We start from the raw sequence: 20919 nt of genomic DNA, 5'->3' as shown, positions 1-20919 counted from the left end.
ATTTGGGTTAAATATCCTTCTAATGTTCTATCAGAACGCACACCACACATACGGCAAATGCTGTTTACCTGATTAAAATCTCCCCTAGACTATAAGCTCTGTGAAAACACGCCTGCCTTGCTCACCACTGTATCCGCCCCCCCGCCGGGGCTTCCACAGTGCCCTGGCTCACTAAATATTTGTCGATGTTTATTAAAAATTGTTGAATGATTAAATGAAGTAATGGATGTATGGATACATGAAGAATTTAATTCCACAGCATCTCGGATGCTGTTTGAATCTCTAGTTTAAGAAAGTATTTCTCTACAGATAGTGAAGATGGGCAAGTTAAAAAGTGGGTATCCATGTAAAATTCAGCCGTGAGGCCTGAGAGGAGCTTGGGCTTACACCCAAGCAGGGAGAATTTAAACTGCAGCGGAGCGGGAAAGACGAGGCACGGAGGCCCAGGGTGAGAGGATGCTGCAGGGTTCGGGGCACCCAAAGGCGGGGCGACTAAGTTCACTGGGCGTGGCGGGGAAGGGGGCGGAGGGGGGAGGGGGGAGAAGGGTTCCGAAGAGGCGCGAAGTCCTGGCAGGGTGGGAGGACGCGGCCCCCTCTCCTCCCAGGGGATGGAGAGGTGGCGGGCAGGAAGCAGGGCTGGGACAGGAGCGGCCAGAGGGCTGGGGGCCGCGTGAAAGGACTCGGGCAGAGGGAGGGGCGGGAGAGTCGGGGCGGCGGAGGGTCATTTTCCTGGCTCCACGGCCACACTCACCCAGCGGACTCAGCTTCGTCCCGGCTGGGCGCCGGCTCCGGGCTGCTTCCTCCCTTGGCCTTCCGGGCGAGCGGGCGGCCTCAGGCGCCCCTAGCAACCACGCACGGCCACACGGCCCGCGCTATCAGCCGCCGGCGCCGCTGCCACCAGCCACGCACTGCGCGCGCCCCCAGCGGACGGACGGAGGGCCTGAAGGGGCGATCCCAGCGGGAGGGAGGCAGGCGCGCGGAATCTCGGGGATTGTGGAGTTTGGGAGGGCAGGCGGTCACAGGGCTCGCGCACACGCAATCGCTTCAACGGGGGTGGGACTCGTCGAGTGGAATTCTGGGAGATGTAGTCTCAAGGTTAAATCTGTTAAAGGCTAAGCTCTGGCGCTGCAGGACCCCGCTATACCTTGATTCTACCTAACCCCTATGGACTCTTTCTTCGGCCGTGCCTTAATTCGCTCCTCTAAAATCAAAGAGCTCAGGCTTTATTAAAGGATTTTCTTGTAGTTCCTTCCAGTAAGCCTTTGAGTTTGACCCCAGGAAAGGATAGATCGCCAGATCCGCCATGCTTCCCTCTACCCACCTTCCCCTAACCCCACCCACCCAACAGGCTCCAATTACAACCACCTGCTTCCTGGGCTCCAAGTGTGAACTTTAGGAAACACTGACTCAGTTAATTATCTCGCCAGGCAAGACAGATTGTACCCCCTCAGTCTCAGATGTCCCTAGACCTAATGGATTTGGAGATCTCAAGAGAGATGGAGGGTGAAAAGAACTTTTCTAAATAGTCTGCTACAGAAATAAAGGGGACAATAAAAGATGAAACTAACCTAAGGGAAATAATCGGAACCAGAACAAAGATGCTTAATAAATATTTGATTTAGGCAACAGTCATTGATAAATGCTAAAATCATTAGAGGGTTGATGGGGGATTTTTACACTGAAAGGACATTTGCTATCACTTGTATATTTTAATCACTCTTAGATCATGAAATGTGGGGCAGCTATAAATTATGTCTCATGATATGATGCAATTTGAACTACACAGTAATACTTAGGAAGTAGTGTATTTTTGTCTAAAAATCAGTTGAATCTGAATCTTAATCAAACTCTTGGCTCCAACTTCCAGTTTTCAGGAAATAAAGAGAAACGTCGTCACAAAAAAGCCATTTGACCAATCCAGAATGTAGGCCAATGTATCGGGGAATGACCTAATTTCTCCGACAATTTCAGAGTATAAAAAAAGAGTGAGGTGTTCTATATCATAAGAGACTTAAGAGACATAATTACATCAATGAGTGGACCTTGTTTAGATCCTGATGCAAATAAGCCAACTGCAAAAAAGATACTTTTGGGCTTCCCTGGTGGCGCAGTGGTTGAGAGTCCGCCTGCCGATGCAGGGAACGCGGGTTTGTGCTCCCCGGTCCGGGAAGATCCCACATGCCGCGGAGCGGCTGGGCCCGTCAGCCATGGCCGCTGAGCCTGCGCGTCCGGAGCCTGTGCTCCGCAACGGGAAAGGCCACAATACTGAGAGGCCCGCCTACTGCAAAAAACAAAACAAAACAAAAAAGATACTTTTGAGACAATAGAGAAATCTGAACATGGATGGGGGAATATTAAGAACATAGATAACGTTAAGAAATCATTATTAATATTTTTATTGTAGTTTACTGAATGGTGACCCCCCTCCAATATATCCTTGTGTTAATTCCAGGAACCTGTAAATATTACTTTATATGACAAAATATGTGATTGAGGATTTTGAGAGGATGATCTTGAAAGGATTAAGGAATTTTCCTGGATTATCTGGGTGGGCCCTAAACCCAGTAACAAGTATCCCTAGTGAGGCAGAGGGAGCTGGGACAGACACAGAGAATACACAGAAAAAAGGAAGAGGCAGTGTGACCAAGGAGGTACAGATCAGAGTGAAGAGGAATGCCTGGGGCTACCAGAAGGTAGAAGAGGCAAGAATGGATTCTTCCTTAGAACATTCTGAGGGAATGGGGTTCTTCAGACAGCCTAATTGCAGAATTCTGGCTTCCAGAACTGTGAGAGAATTTCTGTTGTTTTAAGTCACTAAATTTGTGGTAATTTTTTCTGGCAGCCACAAGACATTTTGACATTTTGACATCTTTTAAGAAGATATCCTTATTTTTTTACAGACACTATGAGGTATTAAACAACATGGTGCTAGGGGGTTGGTTTTGCTTTAAAATACTACAGCAAACACCCTAGTAGCAACGAGCACAGGTAGCATCCAGGTCTTAGTTTCTAATACCACTACATTACAAGGAACCAGGGCTCCCTAGAGAAAAGGCTGATTCTCAGACCGGAACAGGAAATATACAAAATGAGCCCGAAGCATCTGGTAGTGCCAGAAAGAAAGTGTTCCTAAAACAAACAAACAAACAAAAAACATCGGTGGGTGTATGTCACAGGAGCTAACTGAAAGAACTCCCAATGACCAAAGCTCGAACAATTTGAGCAATAAAATCAAATAAATAGTGGTTTATGACCCAAAGTATAAAATACCCATGAGTCCCTGATATAAATGGTTCAATATATTCACAAATGTGATAAAAAGACAAATCTCCTATGCAGAAAAATTCCCCCCAAATTATGTAGATACTCAGCCCTAAAGGAGGGGGAGTATAACCCCCATTCCTTAAGTTTGGGCTGTGCAGAGTGACTTCTTTCCAAAGAGTACAGTATGGAAAAGGAGGCGGAGTAGGGCAAAAGTAGTAACAGTAGAAAAATCTGACAAACATCACTTCTGCCAGGTGATCAAGGTCAACACCAAGTCCTAAGTCATGTAGATAGTATATGCCCTTGATATATGATGAAAATGGCATTTTACTTTTGTGATCTTCCTCCCCAAAACCCATAATTCCAGTTTAGGCATGAGAAACACCAGGCAAATTCCAGTAGAGGAGCATCCTACAAAATACCTGACCAGTACCTCTCAAAATTGTCAAGGTCACAATGTTCATTGCAGCACTATTTACAATAGCCAGGACATGGAAGCAACCAACCTAAGTGTCCATTGACAGATGAATGGATAAAGAAGATGTGGCACATATATACAATGGAATATTACTCAGCCATAAAAGAAACGAAATTGAGTTATCTGTAGTGAGGTGGATGGACCTAGAGTCTGTCATACAGAGTGAAGTCAGAAAGAGAAAAACAAATACCGTATGCTAACACATATATATGGAATCTAAAAAAAAAAAAAAGGTTCTGATGAACCTAGGGGCAGGACAGGAATAAAGACGCAGACGTAGAGAATGGACTTGAGGACACGGGGAGGAGGAAGGGTAAGCTGGGACAAAGTGAGAGAGTGGCATGGACATATATACACTACCAAACGTAAAATAGATAGCTAGTGGGAAGCAGCCGCATAGCACAGGGAGATCAGCTCGGCACTTTGTGACTACCTAGAGTGGTGGGATAGGGAGGGTGGGAGGGAGATGCAAGAGGGAGGGGATATATGTATGCATATAGCTGATTCACTTTGTTATACAGCAGAGACTAACACAACACTGTAAAGCAATTATACTCCAATAAAGATGTTAAAAAAAAATTGTCAAGGTCATCAAAAACAAGAAACTTCTAAGAAACTGTTAGAGCCAGAGGAGCCCAAGGACAGCTAAATGATGTGTAATGAGATCTTGGAACAGAAAAAGGAAATTAGGTAAGAATTAAGGCAATTTGAATAAAATACAGGTTTTAGGGCTTCCCTGGTGGCGCAGTGGTTGAGAGTCCACCTGCCGATGCAGGGGACACGGGTTCGTGCCCCGGTCCGGGAAGATCCCACATGCCGCGGAGCGGCTGGGCGCGTGAGCCACGGCCACTGAGCCTGTGCGTCTGCAGCCTGTGCTCCGCAACAGGAGAGGCCACAACAGTGAGAGGCCCGCGTACCGAAAAAAAAAAAAAAAAAAAAATTAATTATTGCTTGATGCAATAGCCTAAAAAGTTTGGATGTAAATTTAATTTCTCTACATTAAATTGTTTACATACCAGATAAGCAAAATATTTCAAGCTAGTGTTTAACAAATTATTTGGAAAAAGCAAATAATTCCTTTACAAGGTAATTCCCCCTAGTTTACCTTCTAGGAAAAAAAAATCCAGATTTAAATACACAATACTGTATACATATTTGTGTTAATCAGACAGGTCTTAGTGAAGTACTGTGGTTTTGTGAAAAACAAAAACAAAATTTCTGATTTGTCAGAGATACATTCCGATGTACTCATGGATAACATATGTTGCCCAGGATTTGTTTCAAAATACTTAAGTAAAAAAAGAATAGGGCTTCCCTGGTGGCGCAGTGGTTGAGAGTCCGCCTGCCGATGCAGGGGACACGGGCTCGTGCCCCGGTTCCGGGAGGATCCCACATGCCGCAGAGCGGCTGGGCCCGTGAGCCATGGTCGCTGAGCCTGCGCGTCCGGAGCCTGTGCTCCGCAACGGGAGAGGCCACAACAGTGAGAGGCCCGCGTACTGCAAAAAAAAAAAAGAATATATATGGTAGCTATCGAAGTGGTGATGGGGTTCACTGAACTAATCTCTCTACTTTTATGTATGTTTGAAAATTTCCAGCTAATAGACTTAACGTTCAAAACTGAACTAGAGTTTTGCCACCCACTACCACTCCACTAACAGCCTTCCCCATTTCAGGTAATGGCAACTCCATCCTTCCAATTGCTCGGGCCAAAAACCATGGAGTCGTCCTTGACTGCTTTCCTTTGTTACACTCTCACATCCAATCAGTCAAGAAAACTTATTTGTTCCATCTTCAAAATACATTCAAAATATGACTACTTTTCACCACTCCATTGGTACCACTCCAGTCCAGGACACCATTATCTCTCATGTGGATTATTACAATAGCCTCCTAATTGCCCACACTACTTCCCATCCTCCCCCATTCCTCACTGTCCATCACAATACAAGAATGAAGAGCAATCTTTTAGAACATAAGGTAGATCTCAGAACTCCTCTGATCCAACTCTCCAATAGATCCCTACTCTATGTAAAATGTAAGGTCTTTAAGGCCTACATCTGGTCCCTATTACCTTCCTGTCCTCGTTTCCTACTGTTCTCCCCCTTCTTCACTTTTTCCATCCAAACTGGCCTCCTCATAGCTCCTCAAGCACTCCAGGCATACTTCCATATGGCCATACTCCAATGGCCTTTGAAGACCATTCTCCCTGCATAGTCTTTTCCCTCAGAGAGCTGCACTGCTTTGTTCAAATGTCACCTTCTAAGTGAGGTCTACCCTGGCTATCCAACTCAGCACTCCTCATCCCCCCCTTCCTGCTTTGTATTTCTCTGGAGCTTTTATCACATTCCTACATACTAAAAAATTTATTTTTTTAAGTTTTAAGTAATTTAATATTTTATTTATTTATTTTTGGTTGGGTTGGGTCTTCGCTGCTGCGTGCAGGCTTTCTCTAGTTGCGGCGAGCAGGGGCTACTCTTCATTGCGGTGCACGGGCTTCTCAGTGCGGTGGCTTCTCTTGTTGTGGAGCACGGGATCTAGGCGTGCGGGCTTCAGTAGTTGTGGCGCACGGGCTTAGTTGCTCCAAGGCATGTGGAATCTTCCCCGACCAGGGCTCGAATCCATGTCCCCTGCATTGGCAGGTGGATTCTTAACCGCTGCGCCACCAGGGGAGTCTGCAATTCACTCATTTTAATAAGCCCACTGTCTCCCCAACCAGAATGGAAACTATGACAAACAGGCATTGCTTTACCGCCAGTGCCTAGAATAGTATCTGGCGTATAGAAAGGACTCAATAAATATACGTTATAGAAAACAGACTGGTGGTTGCCAAGGGGGAGGGGCCTGGGAGAGGGCTGGATTGGGAATTTGGGATTAGCAGATGCAAACTGATATATATAGAATGGATAAACAACAAGGTCCTACTGAATAGCACAGGAAACTATATTCAATATCCTGTGACAAACCATGATAGAAAAGAATATGAAAAAGAATGTATATATGGATGTATAACTGAGTCACTGCTGTACAGCAGTAATTAACACATTGTAATTCAACTATACTTCAATAAACAACTTTAAAAAACAAATAAATAAATATATATTGAACTGAACTAAAATAATCTGGATAGGAAGAAATTATGGTGGTCTCTAGAAAAAAATGTTATTTTTGCCAAAATATAAACACAGACAGTGGGCAATGAAGATGAGGTCTAAATGAATTCTTTATAAAAATAAAGGCACCTGAGCTTCCCTGGTGGCGCAGTGGTTGAGAGTCCGCCTGCCGATGCAGGGGACACGGGTTCGTGCCCTGGTCCGGGAAGATCCCACATGCCGTGGAGAGGCTGGGCCCGTGAGCCATGGCCGCTGAGCCTGCGCATCCGGAGCCTGTGCTCCGCAACGGGAGAGGCCACAACAGTGAGAGGCCCGCATACCGCAAAAAAAATAAATAAATAAATAAAGGCACCTTACTCATCTTTCATTTCTAAAACAAGTGGAATTTAAGGAAGGACAAAAAGTAGTCTCCCTATGTTACAGATGGAGAAATTAGGGCTCTGGGAAGCTGGCTGCAAGCTATCCAGTGAGTGAAGGTTTAAGCTTTCCAGTATGGATTATGATTCTAACCAACCGGCCTGCCAAACATCCCTTTCTGGTAAACTGCACAATCTCCATAAACAGCCATCCTTCTAAAGCAGCTGGGCTTCCCTATACATTGAAACTCCACCAAATATTAAAACTAGTCACTGAGCCTGAGATCAGAAAGCAATCCAATTTACCCCTCTGTTTAATCCTATCCTTTCCTATTTCAGCTCCACTGGCCCTGGCTTGGAAGTAGGTGATCACATGCAGCTCATCTGGGATGGAGGAAGCTGGAAGGCAGGAAAAGATATAAATAAGCTTCCAAACCAGGATCTTCTGTGAACAGAAAACCAGTGCTTCCAGCATCACACATCAGCTAAAAGAGCTGAATCTCTCAACTCTTTACCCTGGCAGCTCCAAGTAGGGTTAAAAAAAAAAAAAAAAGAAAAAAGGAAGGAGAGAGGGAGGGAGGGAAGGAAGGAAGGGAGGGAAGGGAAGGGAAGGGAAGGGAAGGAAGGGAGGAAGGAAGGAAAGAGGGAGGGAGGAAGGAAGGAAGAAAGAAAAGGTACACCCCCACCAATGGATGGGAATGGGGGCTACAGGCTGGGGAGCCCTCCATAACAGGGACTGATGGCATTTATCCCCACAGCAGGCTATCCCCTAGAGGCAGGCTCTGTCTTCATCACTGTCTGGGACCACTGCATCTAAAACAAGAACCTGCTGGGAAGATTTCAGGAGCTCCAGAAAGGAAGAGACCTCTCAGGTAGAAGGTGTCTCCCTAAGGTCCAGGAGGCATGTCCCTTGGGTTTAAAGGCACATTATTGGAGAAAAGACCCCCTGATGTAGAGAAGAAAGGAATCTCCTCTGGCACCAACAATAATGAAGTTTACTGGCTGAAATCATCCTGAATCTGGGGGAAAGAAGGAGCTTTATACATAAATCTCTTCTAGGTTCTCGTTCTCAAATCAGTTGATTGGCAGCTTATCTCTTTCAGTCTCTTTAGCTCTTGGTTGAGTTGGCGGCTTGTAGAGCAGAAAAAGGAAGGGCTGGCAACAGTAGGGCAATGAACGTTGGAGGCTGGACCCCAGGAATCTGGGGTCATGTATTGTGGGTTGGCCTCAAGAGGTGAATGAGCTTCCTGCAGTGTTTGGTAGAGGCCGGCCTGGGACTGCTACGTGGCAGTAACTGATTCCCCAGAGAGAGCAAGGCTAACTTCTCACTGGCACCCAGGGACACCAGCACCTGTGGGATAGAGAGAGATGACAGAACATGACATGCAGAGGACTGTGATTTGGCCCAGCAATTCCCACTCTAGAAAAGGAAGAAAAGGAAAATGAGCTCTTGGGGACTCAAAATAGGTTGTGTGGCAGAAGGCAGACCTTGGGGACAGGAATCACCAGGACCAGAGGTCTATTTCCATTCTCTTTGGTTATAGACCATGAAACCAAGGCACCAAAGGACCTATGCACTTGTCCCCAGGAAGAGGTAATAAATGCAGCAGTAAAACTAAGCCAAAAGGTGAGACTCCCAGCTGTGGATCTAGACCAGTGGGTCTGGACCTCCTTACCACCAAGAATCCCTTTTATTATTTCCCCACACGGACTGCCAAAAAACTCTAATATATATCATAACCATCCTGTCAGAACCTCCCTTCTGCATGGACCACCCGATGCTGCCACATTGAACTATTATAATTTGGAGGTTTAGCTTTATCATAGGTAGACGTATGATTTTTCCATTGGGCTGTTTATATACTGAAAATTGAGCAGAAAAAAGAAAAAAACAGAGTAAAGCAGGTTAAGAACATGGGCTCTAGGAACTTCCCTGGTGGTCCAATGGTTAAGACTCCATGCTTTCACTGCAGAGGCCACAGGTTCAATCCCTGGTCAGGAAACTAAGATCCCACATGCCCTGTGGCACAGCCAAAGGAAAAAAAAAAAGAGCATGGGCTCTGGACTTAGACTCTTGAGTTCAAAAGTCCAATCCTACATATTAGCTTTGTAACTTGGACAAGTTATTAAATTCTTTGTGCCTCAGTTTCATTGCCTGCAAAATGAGAAGCAAAGCTTAAACCAGATAATAAAGGTAAAATGCTTAGCATGGTACTTTTCACATGGTAAGTGCTAAAAAAGATAGTTAGCACCTTCATGGCCCTCAGAATGAAACCACTCTATACCTCAACGTCTAGTCTTCCCTCACCTCCCTCCTGCACAGCCTCCAGAAGAAAGAAACGCTGGTCCTTGAGATCCCAGGCATCTCCTAGCCCAATGGAGCCTTCTTCCAGGTCCCCTCCCTTCTCCAGGTGTGAAATGTTAGATGAAAAACTCATGACCAAGTCACGGCCCCTGGGTTTCCTGATCCCAGAGAAGGATACAGCTTGGGTTTCTAGATGTCCCAATTCCTTAAAGACTATCTCAGAAAAATGTTGTGAAAACCAGCCCCATCATGGTGATTCCAAAGTCCCCTCAGGTGTACCTGATGGATGCAGGGCTCCTGTTGGAGGCTCCGGAGGGCAACGAGGGCGGCCTCCTTCACATTTGGCTGGGGGTCTCCACACGCCACCTCTAGGAGCCGCTGGGGTACTTGGCACCGTACCAGCTCGTCCCCCAAACCCTCAGGCCCCAAGTTGCCCAGAGCTGATGCGGCATTGCGCCGGATACCAGCCTGAGGATCTCCAAGGAGCTGGGTCATACCGGGCACCGCAGCTGCCAGGGCAGGCCCCAGGGGACCAGCTTGGTAGGCTGCATTGCCCACAGCAAAGCTGGCACCACGCCGCACAGCAGGGTCTTTGTCTCCAAGCCCCAGCAGCAAAAGGTTGAGCAGTCCTAGCTGGCTCTGCAGGGCCCCACGCAGGGCTCCGCTGTGCTGGAGCAAGTGTCCCAGAAGCCCGTAAGTACGGGCCCGCACAGAATTCTCTGGGTGGCCCAGGAGGCTGCGCAGGGGCCGATAGGATTCATCGGGGCCAGCCAGGAGTTCTTGGATAAAGGACAAATGGCTGGGAGACAGTACCCGAGCGGTGTGGGCCAGGAGGGAGAGAAGGTCAGAGGTCAGCAGCGGCTGGTCACCCAGGAGGGCAGCTGAGAGGAATGAGATGGTGGTTGTAGGGCAGGCGGCTACTGTGCTCACAAACTGGTTGAGACAGGGGGGCTCAGAGAGGGCCAGGCGTGTGAGCAGACTGATGGGCAGCTCGGCTTGTGTCAGTGGAAGATGGTGGCGGCAGACCTGGAGAAGGGGGAGGGGTGCAGGGAGAGGGAGAATACACTGCAGCAAGATACTGAGACGGAGCCCACAATCTGGGAGAGAGAAAAGCCAAACTCTGGTGAGAATACCACAGAAAGCCGGAAGACCTGAGCCACAGCACCGCACGTGAGACACAACGTGGCGCCCAGGAGAACAGGTCCTTCCCAAGTCCATGCCTTGCTCTGCAAGGACTTAGTCTCTCTGCTCCAGAGACCCACTCACTGCTTAATGCCAACAATTTCCAAGGAAGTGATTCCCAGCTGAGGAGCTGAGTCTCCAGGGCCTAGACTAAGATATCTGCCCCACTGGGTTCCAAGTGAATCCAGATATCGGACTGATGGAGAGAAGAGGCACCAGCCCAGCTCCAACCACATGCCGCTGTTCAGGCCCGAATGCTTTCTCCACTCAACTCTTAGACCAAGCCAGGTGCTGCACTCCTACAGGGGCCTGCGAGTGCCCCGGAGCTGTCGGGAAGTGAATTTGAGTACACAGGGTTGGGCCAACTTCCTCTCCCACGTTCCTGCCTGGGTAGCTTCCCCAGTACCTGCAGCAGGTGGGCTGTGACTTCTGAGTCTGTGAGGTCAGCCAAGACACCTTCAAGGAGGTCAGCGTCCACATCCAGGGCGAAGGGGAAGCAGAGGAGCTGGCAGACAGAGAGCACCACAACGGGGAGAAACTCAGGCCCCTGAGGCCTAAGGAGGGGAGAGTGGAAGGATATACTCAGTCTGGTGCACCCACCCTTTAGTTTTCTTCCCCCGACTCTTCTCAAATTCCCTAGTCCAGCTCTCCTTCCCCAACCTCAGTAATCCCATTTCTTGCCTCATAGCTCAAGCTGTCAGCTCTTTCTCTCCTGCCTTCCCCTCCTCCTCCCCCCAACAGCCAACATTGAATTTTCTGGTCTCCCTCCTCTAGCTCCAACTCACGCCTGGGTCAGGTGATGCAGGAAGCTGGGCGAAAGCAGATGCTTCAGGGTGGACATGAGGATACTTCCACGCTGAGACAGGTGGCTCAGGCATAACTGGGGTTCCTGGGTAAAGGTGGCCATGGCCAGGCTCAGCAGGGCTGCCATACCTGGAAACACCAAGAATGGGGACCCAGTGGAGCAGGCAAGAGGTCAGGATGCCACTGCATCCCCAAGGCTCTCAGGGCTACCCCCTGTTCAGTCCCTTCCCTGTCCTTGAGCAGCTCCAGCACAGACTCTGCCACCCTCTCCCCAGGCGGCAGCAGCAGTAGCCACCTCCATGGGCTAACCCAGTTCTAGGCTGTTTCCCCTTGAAGAGGAATCAACACACTGGCCCGACAAGAGGGGCTATGCTGTTGGAAAGATACCTTGGGGTGAGATCAGCGTCCAGTCTGGCTCTGGGCTTTGTGGACTGGACAGTGACAGCTCCTCTTCCTGTACAGATGCCTCCTCAGGGAGCCTCAGCACCATGGAGAAGCGGTGCCACAGAACGGTCCACATTTCTGAGCTAGCCACGACCCTTACTGGATTACCCTTCCCCTGCTAGAGACAAAATTGAATGAGGGTAAACGAGGAGGTCCAAGACAGGAGTCAAAACGCCTTTTTTCACTCTTGTCCCTGACCTATGAGGAAGAGGAGTCCCAGAAATAATTCCTTCTGTTTTCCCACCTAGGATTTCCCTGTTGTCCCAGTTCCCTCGCTTATCACATCTTAACCCCTAACCTCTCAACCCATGTGTATGTCTACTGGAAACCAGGGAATTACAACTTTCTTCCCACTGAATCCCAAGGGATGTAGCTGAATGGTTCCCCTCAAAGGGTCCGTACTGACAGCAGATGGGTCCCATTTAAGGCCATCACAGGCGGTGTGAGAGGAGAGGTGACTGTGTTGCTTCTTCCTTCCTATTGGCCAGTGGCTCCCCAAAGCAGCTCTCCTTACTTCCCATCCGTCCTAGGATGCAGCTGTACCTGGGTGAGCAGCTGCAGCAGAAGCATGAGGAGGCCATCATAGAATCCACAGCCACCCGGTGGAGTCAGCCGGACCTGTCGGAGAGAGGTGGGAAGAGAGCAGATCTGAGAGGGGTGAGGTGACCACACAGGCCTGTGCTCCCAACTCCAAGTCAGGCAGGAGGAGTTCTTCTTCAGCCTGGTGTAGTGGGGAGAGTTCTTTTGGACTTAGGAGTCTTGGCTCCTGCCTATTCGTTCAATGACTAACTCTGTCCTAAAGACACACAGTCAGTAGGGTGAGCAGGCAGACAAACCATTAGAGTTTAGGAAGATGCTTTTGCTACACGAGAGGCTGTGAGTGAGGGCTGTGGAGAGGGAACGGGACACAGCTGAGAGTGCTAACTCTGCCTCCTGGAGGTAGGAAACTGATGGAATTAAAAGTTTAAAAGGGAGACGAGAGGGAGTGAGCGAGATGCAAGAGGGAAGAAATATGGGGACATATGTATATGTGTACAACTGATTCACTTTGTTATAAAGCAGAAACTAACACACCATTGTAAAGCAATTATACTCCAATAAAGATGTTAAATAAATAAATAAAATTTTAAAAAAATAAAATAAAAGGGAGATGAGGAAGGGAGAGGTCAAAGCTTCCATAAAGGCAGGTCGTGAGAGACCACAGTGAACTTTGGAAATGTTAATTCTTTGGTGGAGCAGGATTAGAGAGCCCAGAGGGAACAGATGAGCTTTGAGTAGCCTGCTAACCAATTTAGGCATTAACCCAGAAACCGTGGGAAGCCACTGAGGACTTACACAAGCTCCACATGGGCGAGATTTTTGTGTCTCTCCTTTCACTACTGTATTCTCAAAGCCGAGAATAGTGCCTGGTACTCACTATTATATTTATGTGTGAAATAATTACTGGTTGAACAAATGGGCAGGTTTTCCTTTACGAAAGCTCACTTTGGTGGCAGTGAAGAAAATGGACTGGAGAGGAGAGAGGCTGGAGGGGAGATCCTTCAGGAGGCAAGTGCCAGAGGTGGGGGGGAGAGAGAGAGAGAGAGAGAGAGAGAGAGAGAGAGAGAGAGAGAGAGAGAGAGAGAGAGAGACACACACACACACACACACACACACACACACACACACACACACACACACACACACACACACACACACACGCTGCCTCCCCCTCCCCCTCCCCCTCCCCCATCAGAGGTCCTGCAAGTTAACAACAAACCTAAAGCCCTGACAGTCTGGACTCAGAGGGATCTATTATCCGAGGGCAGAAGGATAGGACAGGAAAGACGCCTTGATTCTCTCACACTCCTTAGTTTACTCTAGGCTTGCTGGCATTTCAGTCTTTCTCCCTGAACGCAGATCTTATTTGACTCAGAGAAAATGCGTGTCTGCATTCCCTGGTAGAGCTCACCTCCGCAGGGGCGGACAGGGCATGTGTGGCAGCTGCAATCCACTCCACAGGCTGGAGGTCAAAAGTCACCCCTTGCTGACCAAGCTGTCCCAACAGACAGGCTGCCGCGCTCTGTGGAGAGTTAGACAAGGTGGAGGAATGTCCGCATCTGAATGGTACTCAGGACAGGCAGGATTTATTTCTTTGTCCTGGTCCAGAAGAATGCCTCACAAACAGCTGCAAATTAGGAAATGACTCTCCTGCTTGCAGAAGGGTGGGATGATAGGGTGAAAAGTGGAGGAAGATGAAGGTTGAAAACTCACCACAAGAGAGACGACGTGTGAATGGGTAAAGACAGTAGCAACCTCACTGCCTAGCTTCTCCATTCTGGAATAAAGAGATACATCAAGGCTGCTGCCCTCACAGAAACCCTCACACCCTCTGTCCCAATCCCTCCTAAGGATAGGCTGTAGGGTGTCACTCCCCACAATCCATGTCTGGGTGAGCTATGTGGGTGGAAGATTTCAGTGGAGAGACGCTGCTTTATGACTCACCCAGAAGGCAGATCTTGGAGGTGAAGGACAAGAAGGGAGAGGAGGTACAGTGCCACTTCAGCAGACTCTTCCCAATCCACTACCTTTACCTACAAAGGAAACCCGAGATACCAGAGGCTCCTCTGATTGAGATGGTGGGGCCCCCAAGAGATGCCCACTCGTGCTGCCGGCCTACCTTGCCCTGGACCAACTTCCACAGTGACTCCAAGGCCAGGGGCTCTCGCCCTAGAAGACAGCACAGGGGCTCACTGACGTGGCAGCAGGAGTAGAGAACCTAAAGGGAGTGGGAAGGAGTCTGTCAGGGAGGCAGAGCAGCCCCTGGGCTCCTAGATTGAAAGGCTCAGCTGAAAGCAGGCTAGCCTCTCGACAGATCTAGTATCCACAACTAGGGATATTAGAGAAATTCAGGCCACTTGTGCCTCTTGCTGAAAGACTGTGAGATGTGGACACTTCTCGGTTCTGCTGAGGACTGGCTGACAGTAGGGCCATCTCAGCTGAACAATTTTAAAAGCAGAAAGGGGTCCTCCAAGGGAGGAGTCTCTCATTTCTCTCAGTGTCTCTTTCTCTCTCTCTTAGTCCTTGGGGTGAAAAGGAAGTCTGAAAGGCCAAGAGTTAATGGGCAGGCAGTACCTTGAGAAGGTGTAGGCACAGGATGGGATGCTGCAGGCCAGAGATGAGGGATGACCTCAGTTGGTTGCTGTCTTCAGTGAGCTGGTTTGCCAAATGCCGGGAGATCTGTAGAGACATACCTGAAGACTCAATCCCATTCCCATTATTCCAATCCCATTCCTCTCATATCTCCAACTAATCAGGACTCTCAACCCCCTGCTAGCCACTCTTCCCCAGATTCACCAGGAACCTCAGCCCCCATTCCATTCCCAGTCTTCATGGCCAGTGGAGAACCAAAAGGCAAGGCCTAGTTAAGTCCCACTGCCAGCAGGTACAGAGGAAAGTGTTGCTAGCCAAAAGGGAGCAGCAAATCTGAATCTTGAACCCTTGAGGAAGCATCACTGGTGGCTTCAGATCAGCTACCCCACCACACGGGCAGTTTGTCACTGAGCTCTCTAATCAGCTGAACAAGGGCTCTGGGATTTTGTCTACATCATGTTCTACAAGTGGCTCAAACCTAGTGGGAGCATCTGTTTCTGGAAGTACTGAGTAAAGGGAGGCGTAAAAGCTTGTTTTTCTGCCTTTCTGAAAAGCTGGGCCAGCCTCCCCTACTTTGGCAACAGGGAGGACAGGAACAAAAAAATTGTAGCTCAGACCTGCGCCTTGGCTTCCCAGCAGCCAGGTAGCCCCACAGGAGCAGTGCATAAGGCTGCCAGTGCCGAGGAGAGGGCTCCAGGCAGATCCTCACTCTGCTCCCGAAGCAGCTGGCTCACCTCGGGGGCTCCTGCGAGAAAGGCAAAGAACGCAGGAAGGCGTTGGTTGTTTAAGATTCCCCATTCTTTCTCTCAGTTCATAGTTATTTAACACTCACTAAATGCCAGGCTTATTCTAGGTAATGGCAGGAGAAAGAGCAGAGCTGGACCTACTCAACAAGTAGGTCAAGAGAACCTTACCTTCCCATTCCAGTTACCTGGGGGGCTGTGGAAAGGGAGCTGTGGAACTGTCAAGCCATGAAGGAGCCCGTCCAACACAGCCCGCTGTGTGGTCATCAGGCTGGAGTAGAAAGCTCTGGAGATGGTCCAGCTGTTCCCATCCATGGCTTCACACAGAACAGTAAAGCACTAAGGGAGACAAGGCAGGGTTGACAGCAGGCACATCAGAAAACTGACTGGACTTAGCATAAGGAGCAGGAGTGCCCGGAGAACCTGAGAAAGGAGGAGAGAAACCCAGGGGGACCAGCTGATGGACTCTTAAGGATTCCTCACACAGAAAGTGCCATATATCTGCCTTCACATTTCAAGGACAGGAATTTTAGGTGTCAATCCTTTTATTCTGATCAGCTGCTCCCTAGATGAGTTTCTCAAAGTATTATCTGTGGACCCTGAGTATAAGAATTCCTGGGGATTCATGGGTCCTTCCCAACCCAGTCTTATTGATTCAGAATTTCGAGAGGTGGGGAATTTATTCCAAACTCCCCATGCTACTCAGTGCACAGTGACATATGAGAAGTGCTGACCAATAATGTGAGTCACTACTGGCCAAAACATACGTTAGATGTTAAAAGCTTCCTTACCGGAAAGGGTGGGGGATGTTAAAATAGGCTCTCAGAAGAGAAGAGACTGGGCTTCCCTGGTGGCGCAGTGGTTAAGAAGCTGCCTGCCAATGCAGGGGACAAGGGTTCGAGCCCTGGTCCGGGAAGATCCCACGTGCTGGGGAGCAACTAAGCCCAAGCACCACAACTACTGAGCCTGTGCTCTAGGGCCCGTGCTCCACAACAAGAGAAGCCACTGCAATGAGAAGCCCGTGCACCACAACGAAGAGTAGCCCCTGCTCGCCGCAACTAGAGAAAGCCCGTGCGCAGCAATGAAGACCCAATGCAGCCAAAAATAAATAAATAAATAAATAAATTTAAAAAAAAAAAAAAAAGAGAGAGACTGAATGGACTGCTAGCTGCTAGCTGGAAGTAGGAATGTAGCCCAAATCTGTGCTCCCAGTTTCCAGTCTGAACAACGACCAGGCAATTGTTTCCCTCCTTGAGCATGTTGCTCTCTGTCTCCTCTGAGATCAGTCAGAACTCAACTATTTTCTCTTTCAAGCCTCCCTTCCCATCCCTCACCTCCAGAGTCCAGGAGAGAGAACCCACATAGGTTACTAGTCTGTAGGACAAACAAGGTTGGGAATACTAGCTGATCTGCAAGTCTATTCAAGAAGAAATACTGCTATTTGTAGTTCCCTAAAATAGGCCACACTGCTTAATGCCTCTGGGCTTTAATATAGGTTGCTCTTTCTACCCGGAATGTCCTCCCTACTTTCCTGCCTCATCCACCTGGCAAACTTCTGTTCATTCTTCAAATCCTAGCAGAGATGATTTCCTCCTTCAAGATTTCTTCTATGACTCTTAGGGATTTCCCTGGCGGTCCAGTGGTTAAGACTCCGTGCTTCCACTGCAAGGGGCACGGGTTCAATCCCTGGTCAGGGAACTAAGATCCCACATACTGCGTGGCGGGTCCAAAAAAAAAAAAAGATTTCTTCTATGACCCTCCAAGTAGTGTTAGTCTTCTTCAGCGGTGCTTCTACATTTTACATGAAGTTCTAATGTACTTTTCACACTGTTGTCCTTGATCACATCTCTCCTATTAGACTAGCCCTGATCCCTTGAAGATGGGGACTTTCTCTTACTCAGATGGCATATGAAACATAGCTGGCATTCAACAAACATTTGTTGTATTACCTCGATCTAACTCTACAGAGCCATAAGAAAGAGGATGGGAGAAACACAGGGAAAACCACAGACAGAAATCTGGAAGGGGGAGCAGATTACCATAAGGCTGTCCCTCCGCAAAGTCTGCTCGGAGTCATCTGGTTGGGCCAGTAGTTTCCCCAAGAGCTCCAGAAAGAGGTTGGCAGCTTCCTGAAATACCTGTAGGCTAGGAAAAAATGAGTCCGTGGTTTCTTCTCATCTCTCTACTAAAAGCCCACATGTTGTGAATGGGTCCGTTCAGGGCAGGTAGGAGAATCTCTGCAAAGGAACACATCAGAGTGCTCTCTCTCCTCTCCCCTCACACACACACACAGTTGCACATACATACCTCCAGGCCTCTTTGTCATTTTCTCTAGCTTATTCACACCCTGAGCCTTCCATTTAGTGTGACTGCTAACGCTTAGAACCTGAAGTTCCGTGCGCAAACTTGGAGGTGTCTCGGGGTCCTTAAGAGGACTAGGTGGACTCTAAGAGGTCACTCAGCTGACCCCTAAACCTGGCACAAATCATGGCTTCTCCTTACTTGGCCTCTTCCTAATGGGGATGGGAAGAAATGGGGGTAGAAACTGAAGCCAAACTGGCCAACAGAGCAAAATGTCTCTCATCCCACCTGTCACCTGTCTGGCTCCTCTCCAGATTGAAGGTGCAGGCAAAGTAGGCCTGAATCACAGCCATCAGGTCCCGTAAGAAGGTCCCATACCAATGCTGCTGCCAGGGAAGAGGACAGAGAGTTAGGGCAATGTAGGGGATGGAAACAAAGACTAAGGGAAAAGTGTGTCAGATATCCAGTCAGGCTGAGCAAACAGAAAGGGACAGAGGGAAGAGAGTGTTTGGACAGAGAGAGGAGATCCAGAGGTAACAAAGTGGCGGCCGACGGGCTGTAAACAGCCAGAAAATGTGTCTTGTTTGGGCCTGAACAGCATTTTGGAGTTTAGGAGGTTCTATTTTTCAAAATAGCTCAAATTCTTTTCTAAATTCCTTAAAAACTCTCAAGACTAACACTCATCGGCAGAGTGCAGATTCCAGCCGCCAAGCCTTGGCCACGTTAAACATTTCTGCATTCCGGCCTTTCAGCTCAGCTGCGTCGGGACACAGCACAGGGACGTGGACACTGAGACTCACTCCTAGCTCTCCCACTTATCATCTCCATGACCACTGAGAAGGCAGTGCCCGTGTGTGAGTTAGTTAATCTCTGAATTTCAGTACCCTGCTCTATAAAATCAGGCCTGTAAAGCCTAGGATTTTACCTTTCAAAACACAGTGCTCTGGGCTTCCCTGGTGGCGCAGTGGTTGAGAGTCTGCCTGCCGATGCAGGGGACGCGGGTTCGTGCCCCGGTCCAGGAAGATCCCACATGCCACGGAGCGGCTGGGCCCGTGAGCCATGGCCGCTGAGCCTGCGTGTCCGGAGCCTGTGCTCCGCAACGGGAGAGGTCACAACAGTGAGAGGCCCGCATACCGCAAAAACAAACAAACAAACAAACAAAAAAAAACACAGTGCTTTAAATATTGAGAAATTGCACATAAAAATCTGGATTCCTAGCTTTTCTTGGAAAACTGCAGGATCTGGCACCACTGAGCCCATATTCCCCCCTAACAACAGTGAGCTGGCGCTGAGGAGAGGATGCCCCGTTCCGACTGAGCACGAGATCTCAGTTTCTCACATTCCCACTGATTCATACAGTCACACACAGTCTACTTCACTGATGACATTATCTGCCTGGCCTCGGAAGGTATGAGAATTTGCAATTCATGATCTACTAACTAGAGAGGAGGAGAAGAAAAGAAAAGGCAGTTGGGCCAAATAGAGATGGCAATTCAAAGAAAAGAAATCCAAAGAGAAGAAATTCTGCTAAGTCTTGAGAGGCTCCTGGCACAGCGCTTACCTGCTGGATACTGCTGCTCTCCTGGCTGTGTCGGAGGAGGCTGAGCAGCAGCCAGGGGAGCCCTGCCCCTCGGCAGAAGGAGTACAAGGAAACAGAGTCACCACCGCAGCTGGACAGAAGACTGCTCAGGACCCGGAGCACAGGAAGGATATGGGAAGCGCCCTCCAGCACGCCTTTCAGGATCTGGGTGACACAAGGGAAAGAGACAGTAATCGATATTATGAGAGGTAAAGGAAGGAGAGTCACAGATACCAAGTGTCCCCAAGATGTTGACAAAGCAGACCAAATGTTCTCATTCCTTTCTTTGGGAATCTAAAACCCAGAAAAGGAGAACAAAGAAACAGGGAAAGTGTACCAGGAAAGGGGAATATAGATGGCCAGGTCACCTGACTTAGAGGTGACCAAACCGGGGGGAGGGGGGAACACCTCCCCTCAGTCAGTGACAGACCCAGTGACATTCCTATCTGCTCCCTCCCTTCTCCAGCCCTTCACCTTAAAACAAAATGAAACCACACACACACATTTCTGAAAATTAAAAACAATGGGCACAAAACAATGTTGCTCAACTCCAGATAGACAAAACAATATTATTCAACTCTAGATCAGGGGTTGACAAAATATGACCTGCAGGCCAGATCCTACCTACCACTTATTTTTATACAGGACAGTATTATATTTTTAAATGGTTATTTTTTAAAAGGTTATTCTTCAAAAGAAGACTAACGTTTACATCAACCGCTTTACAATATGCTACTCACTGTTCTGAATCTGTTCACTTATTTACTCACTTAATCTTTACAATAACCCTAGTGATTGTAAAGTAAATACAATTACCCATTTTATAGACGAGGAGACTGAAGCTTCTAGATAGGTTAAGTAAGTAGTCAATAATCACACACAGTAGTTTGGCTGGAATTCTAACTCAGAAAGTTTTACCCTGGAGGCAGAGTTGTTAACCTCTTTCCCCACTGAAAAATTATCCAACACAAGGAGGACAGATAAGGGCCAAAAGAGAGGTGCAGGGTGCCAAGGTAATTCAAGAGCGAAAGGAGAGTCTTTTCAACAAATGGTGCTGGGATGATTACATAACCACATGTGAAAAGATGAACTTACATCCCTACCTCACAATATATACAAAAATCAACTCATAATGGGTCAGAGACCTAAATGTCAGAGCTAAAAGTCTAGAAAGCTTTTTTTTACGCGGGCCTCTCACTGTTGTGGCCTCTCCCGTTGCGG

General features: G+C 48.3%; 2 protein-coding genes across 9 annotated transcripts in view; both read right to left on the bottom strand.

Moving 5' to 3' along the window:
• The window catches only part of TTLL4 (tubulin tyrosine ligase like 4), a 39923-nt gene extending 38824 nt beyond the window's left edge, over positions 1-1099 (bottom strand). Inside the window, exon 1 of the mRNA XM_079925307.1 lies at positions 752-1099. The gene's annotated coding sequence lies outside the window, so the exon portion shown is untranslated. The remainder of the gene's footprint in view (positions 1-751) is intronic.
• Positions 1100-6876: 5777 nt separating this feature from the next.
• The window catches only part of STK36 (serine/threonine kinase 36), a 28636-nt gene continuing 14593 nt past the window's right edge, over positions 6877-20919 (bottom strand). For 7 of the 8 annotated variants that reach the window (XM_079924765.1, XM_079924764.1, XM_079924771.1 and 4 more), the window contains 16 exons: positions 19681-19863; positions 18408-18505; positions 17858-17963; positions 16007-16157; positions 15693-15820; positions 15058-15162; positions 14603-14701; positions 14428-14516; positions 14197-14260; positions 13895-14005; positions 12487-12561; positions 11887-12061; positions 11481-11628; positions 11102-11249; positions 9793-10539; positions 6877-8559 (listed from right to left, as the gene is read on the bottom strand). In XM_079924765.1, coding sequence (XP_079780891.1) covers positions 8416-8559; positions 9793-10539; positions 11102-11249; positions 11481-11628; positions 11887-12061; positions 12487-12561; positions 13895-14005; positions 14197-14260; positions 14428-14516; positions 14603-14701; positions 15058-15162; positions 15693-15820; positions 16007-16157; positions 17858-17963; positions 18408-18505; positions 19681-19863 — 2571 coding nt within the window. In that variant the 3' untranslated portion in view covers positions 6877-8415. The remainder of the gene's footprint in view (positions 8560-9792; positions 10540-11101; positions 11250-11480; positions 11629-11886; positions 12062-12486; positions 12562-13894; positions 14006-14196; positions 14261-14427; positions 14517-14602; positions 14702-15057; positions 15163-15692; positions 15821-16006; positions 16158-17857; positions 17964-18407; positions 18506-19680; positions 19864-20919) is intronic. The other variant, XM_079924766.1, reaches the window with a different exon arrangement.

Source organism: Stenella coeruleoalba (assembly GCF_951394435.1).
Source record: "Stenella coeruleoalba genome assembly, chromosome: 6".
NCBI lineage: Eukaryota > Metazoa > Chordata > Mammalia > Artiodactyla > Delphinidae > Stenella > Stenella coeruleoalba.
This window is presented reverse-complemented; position numbering and strand designations above follow the sequence as displayed.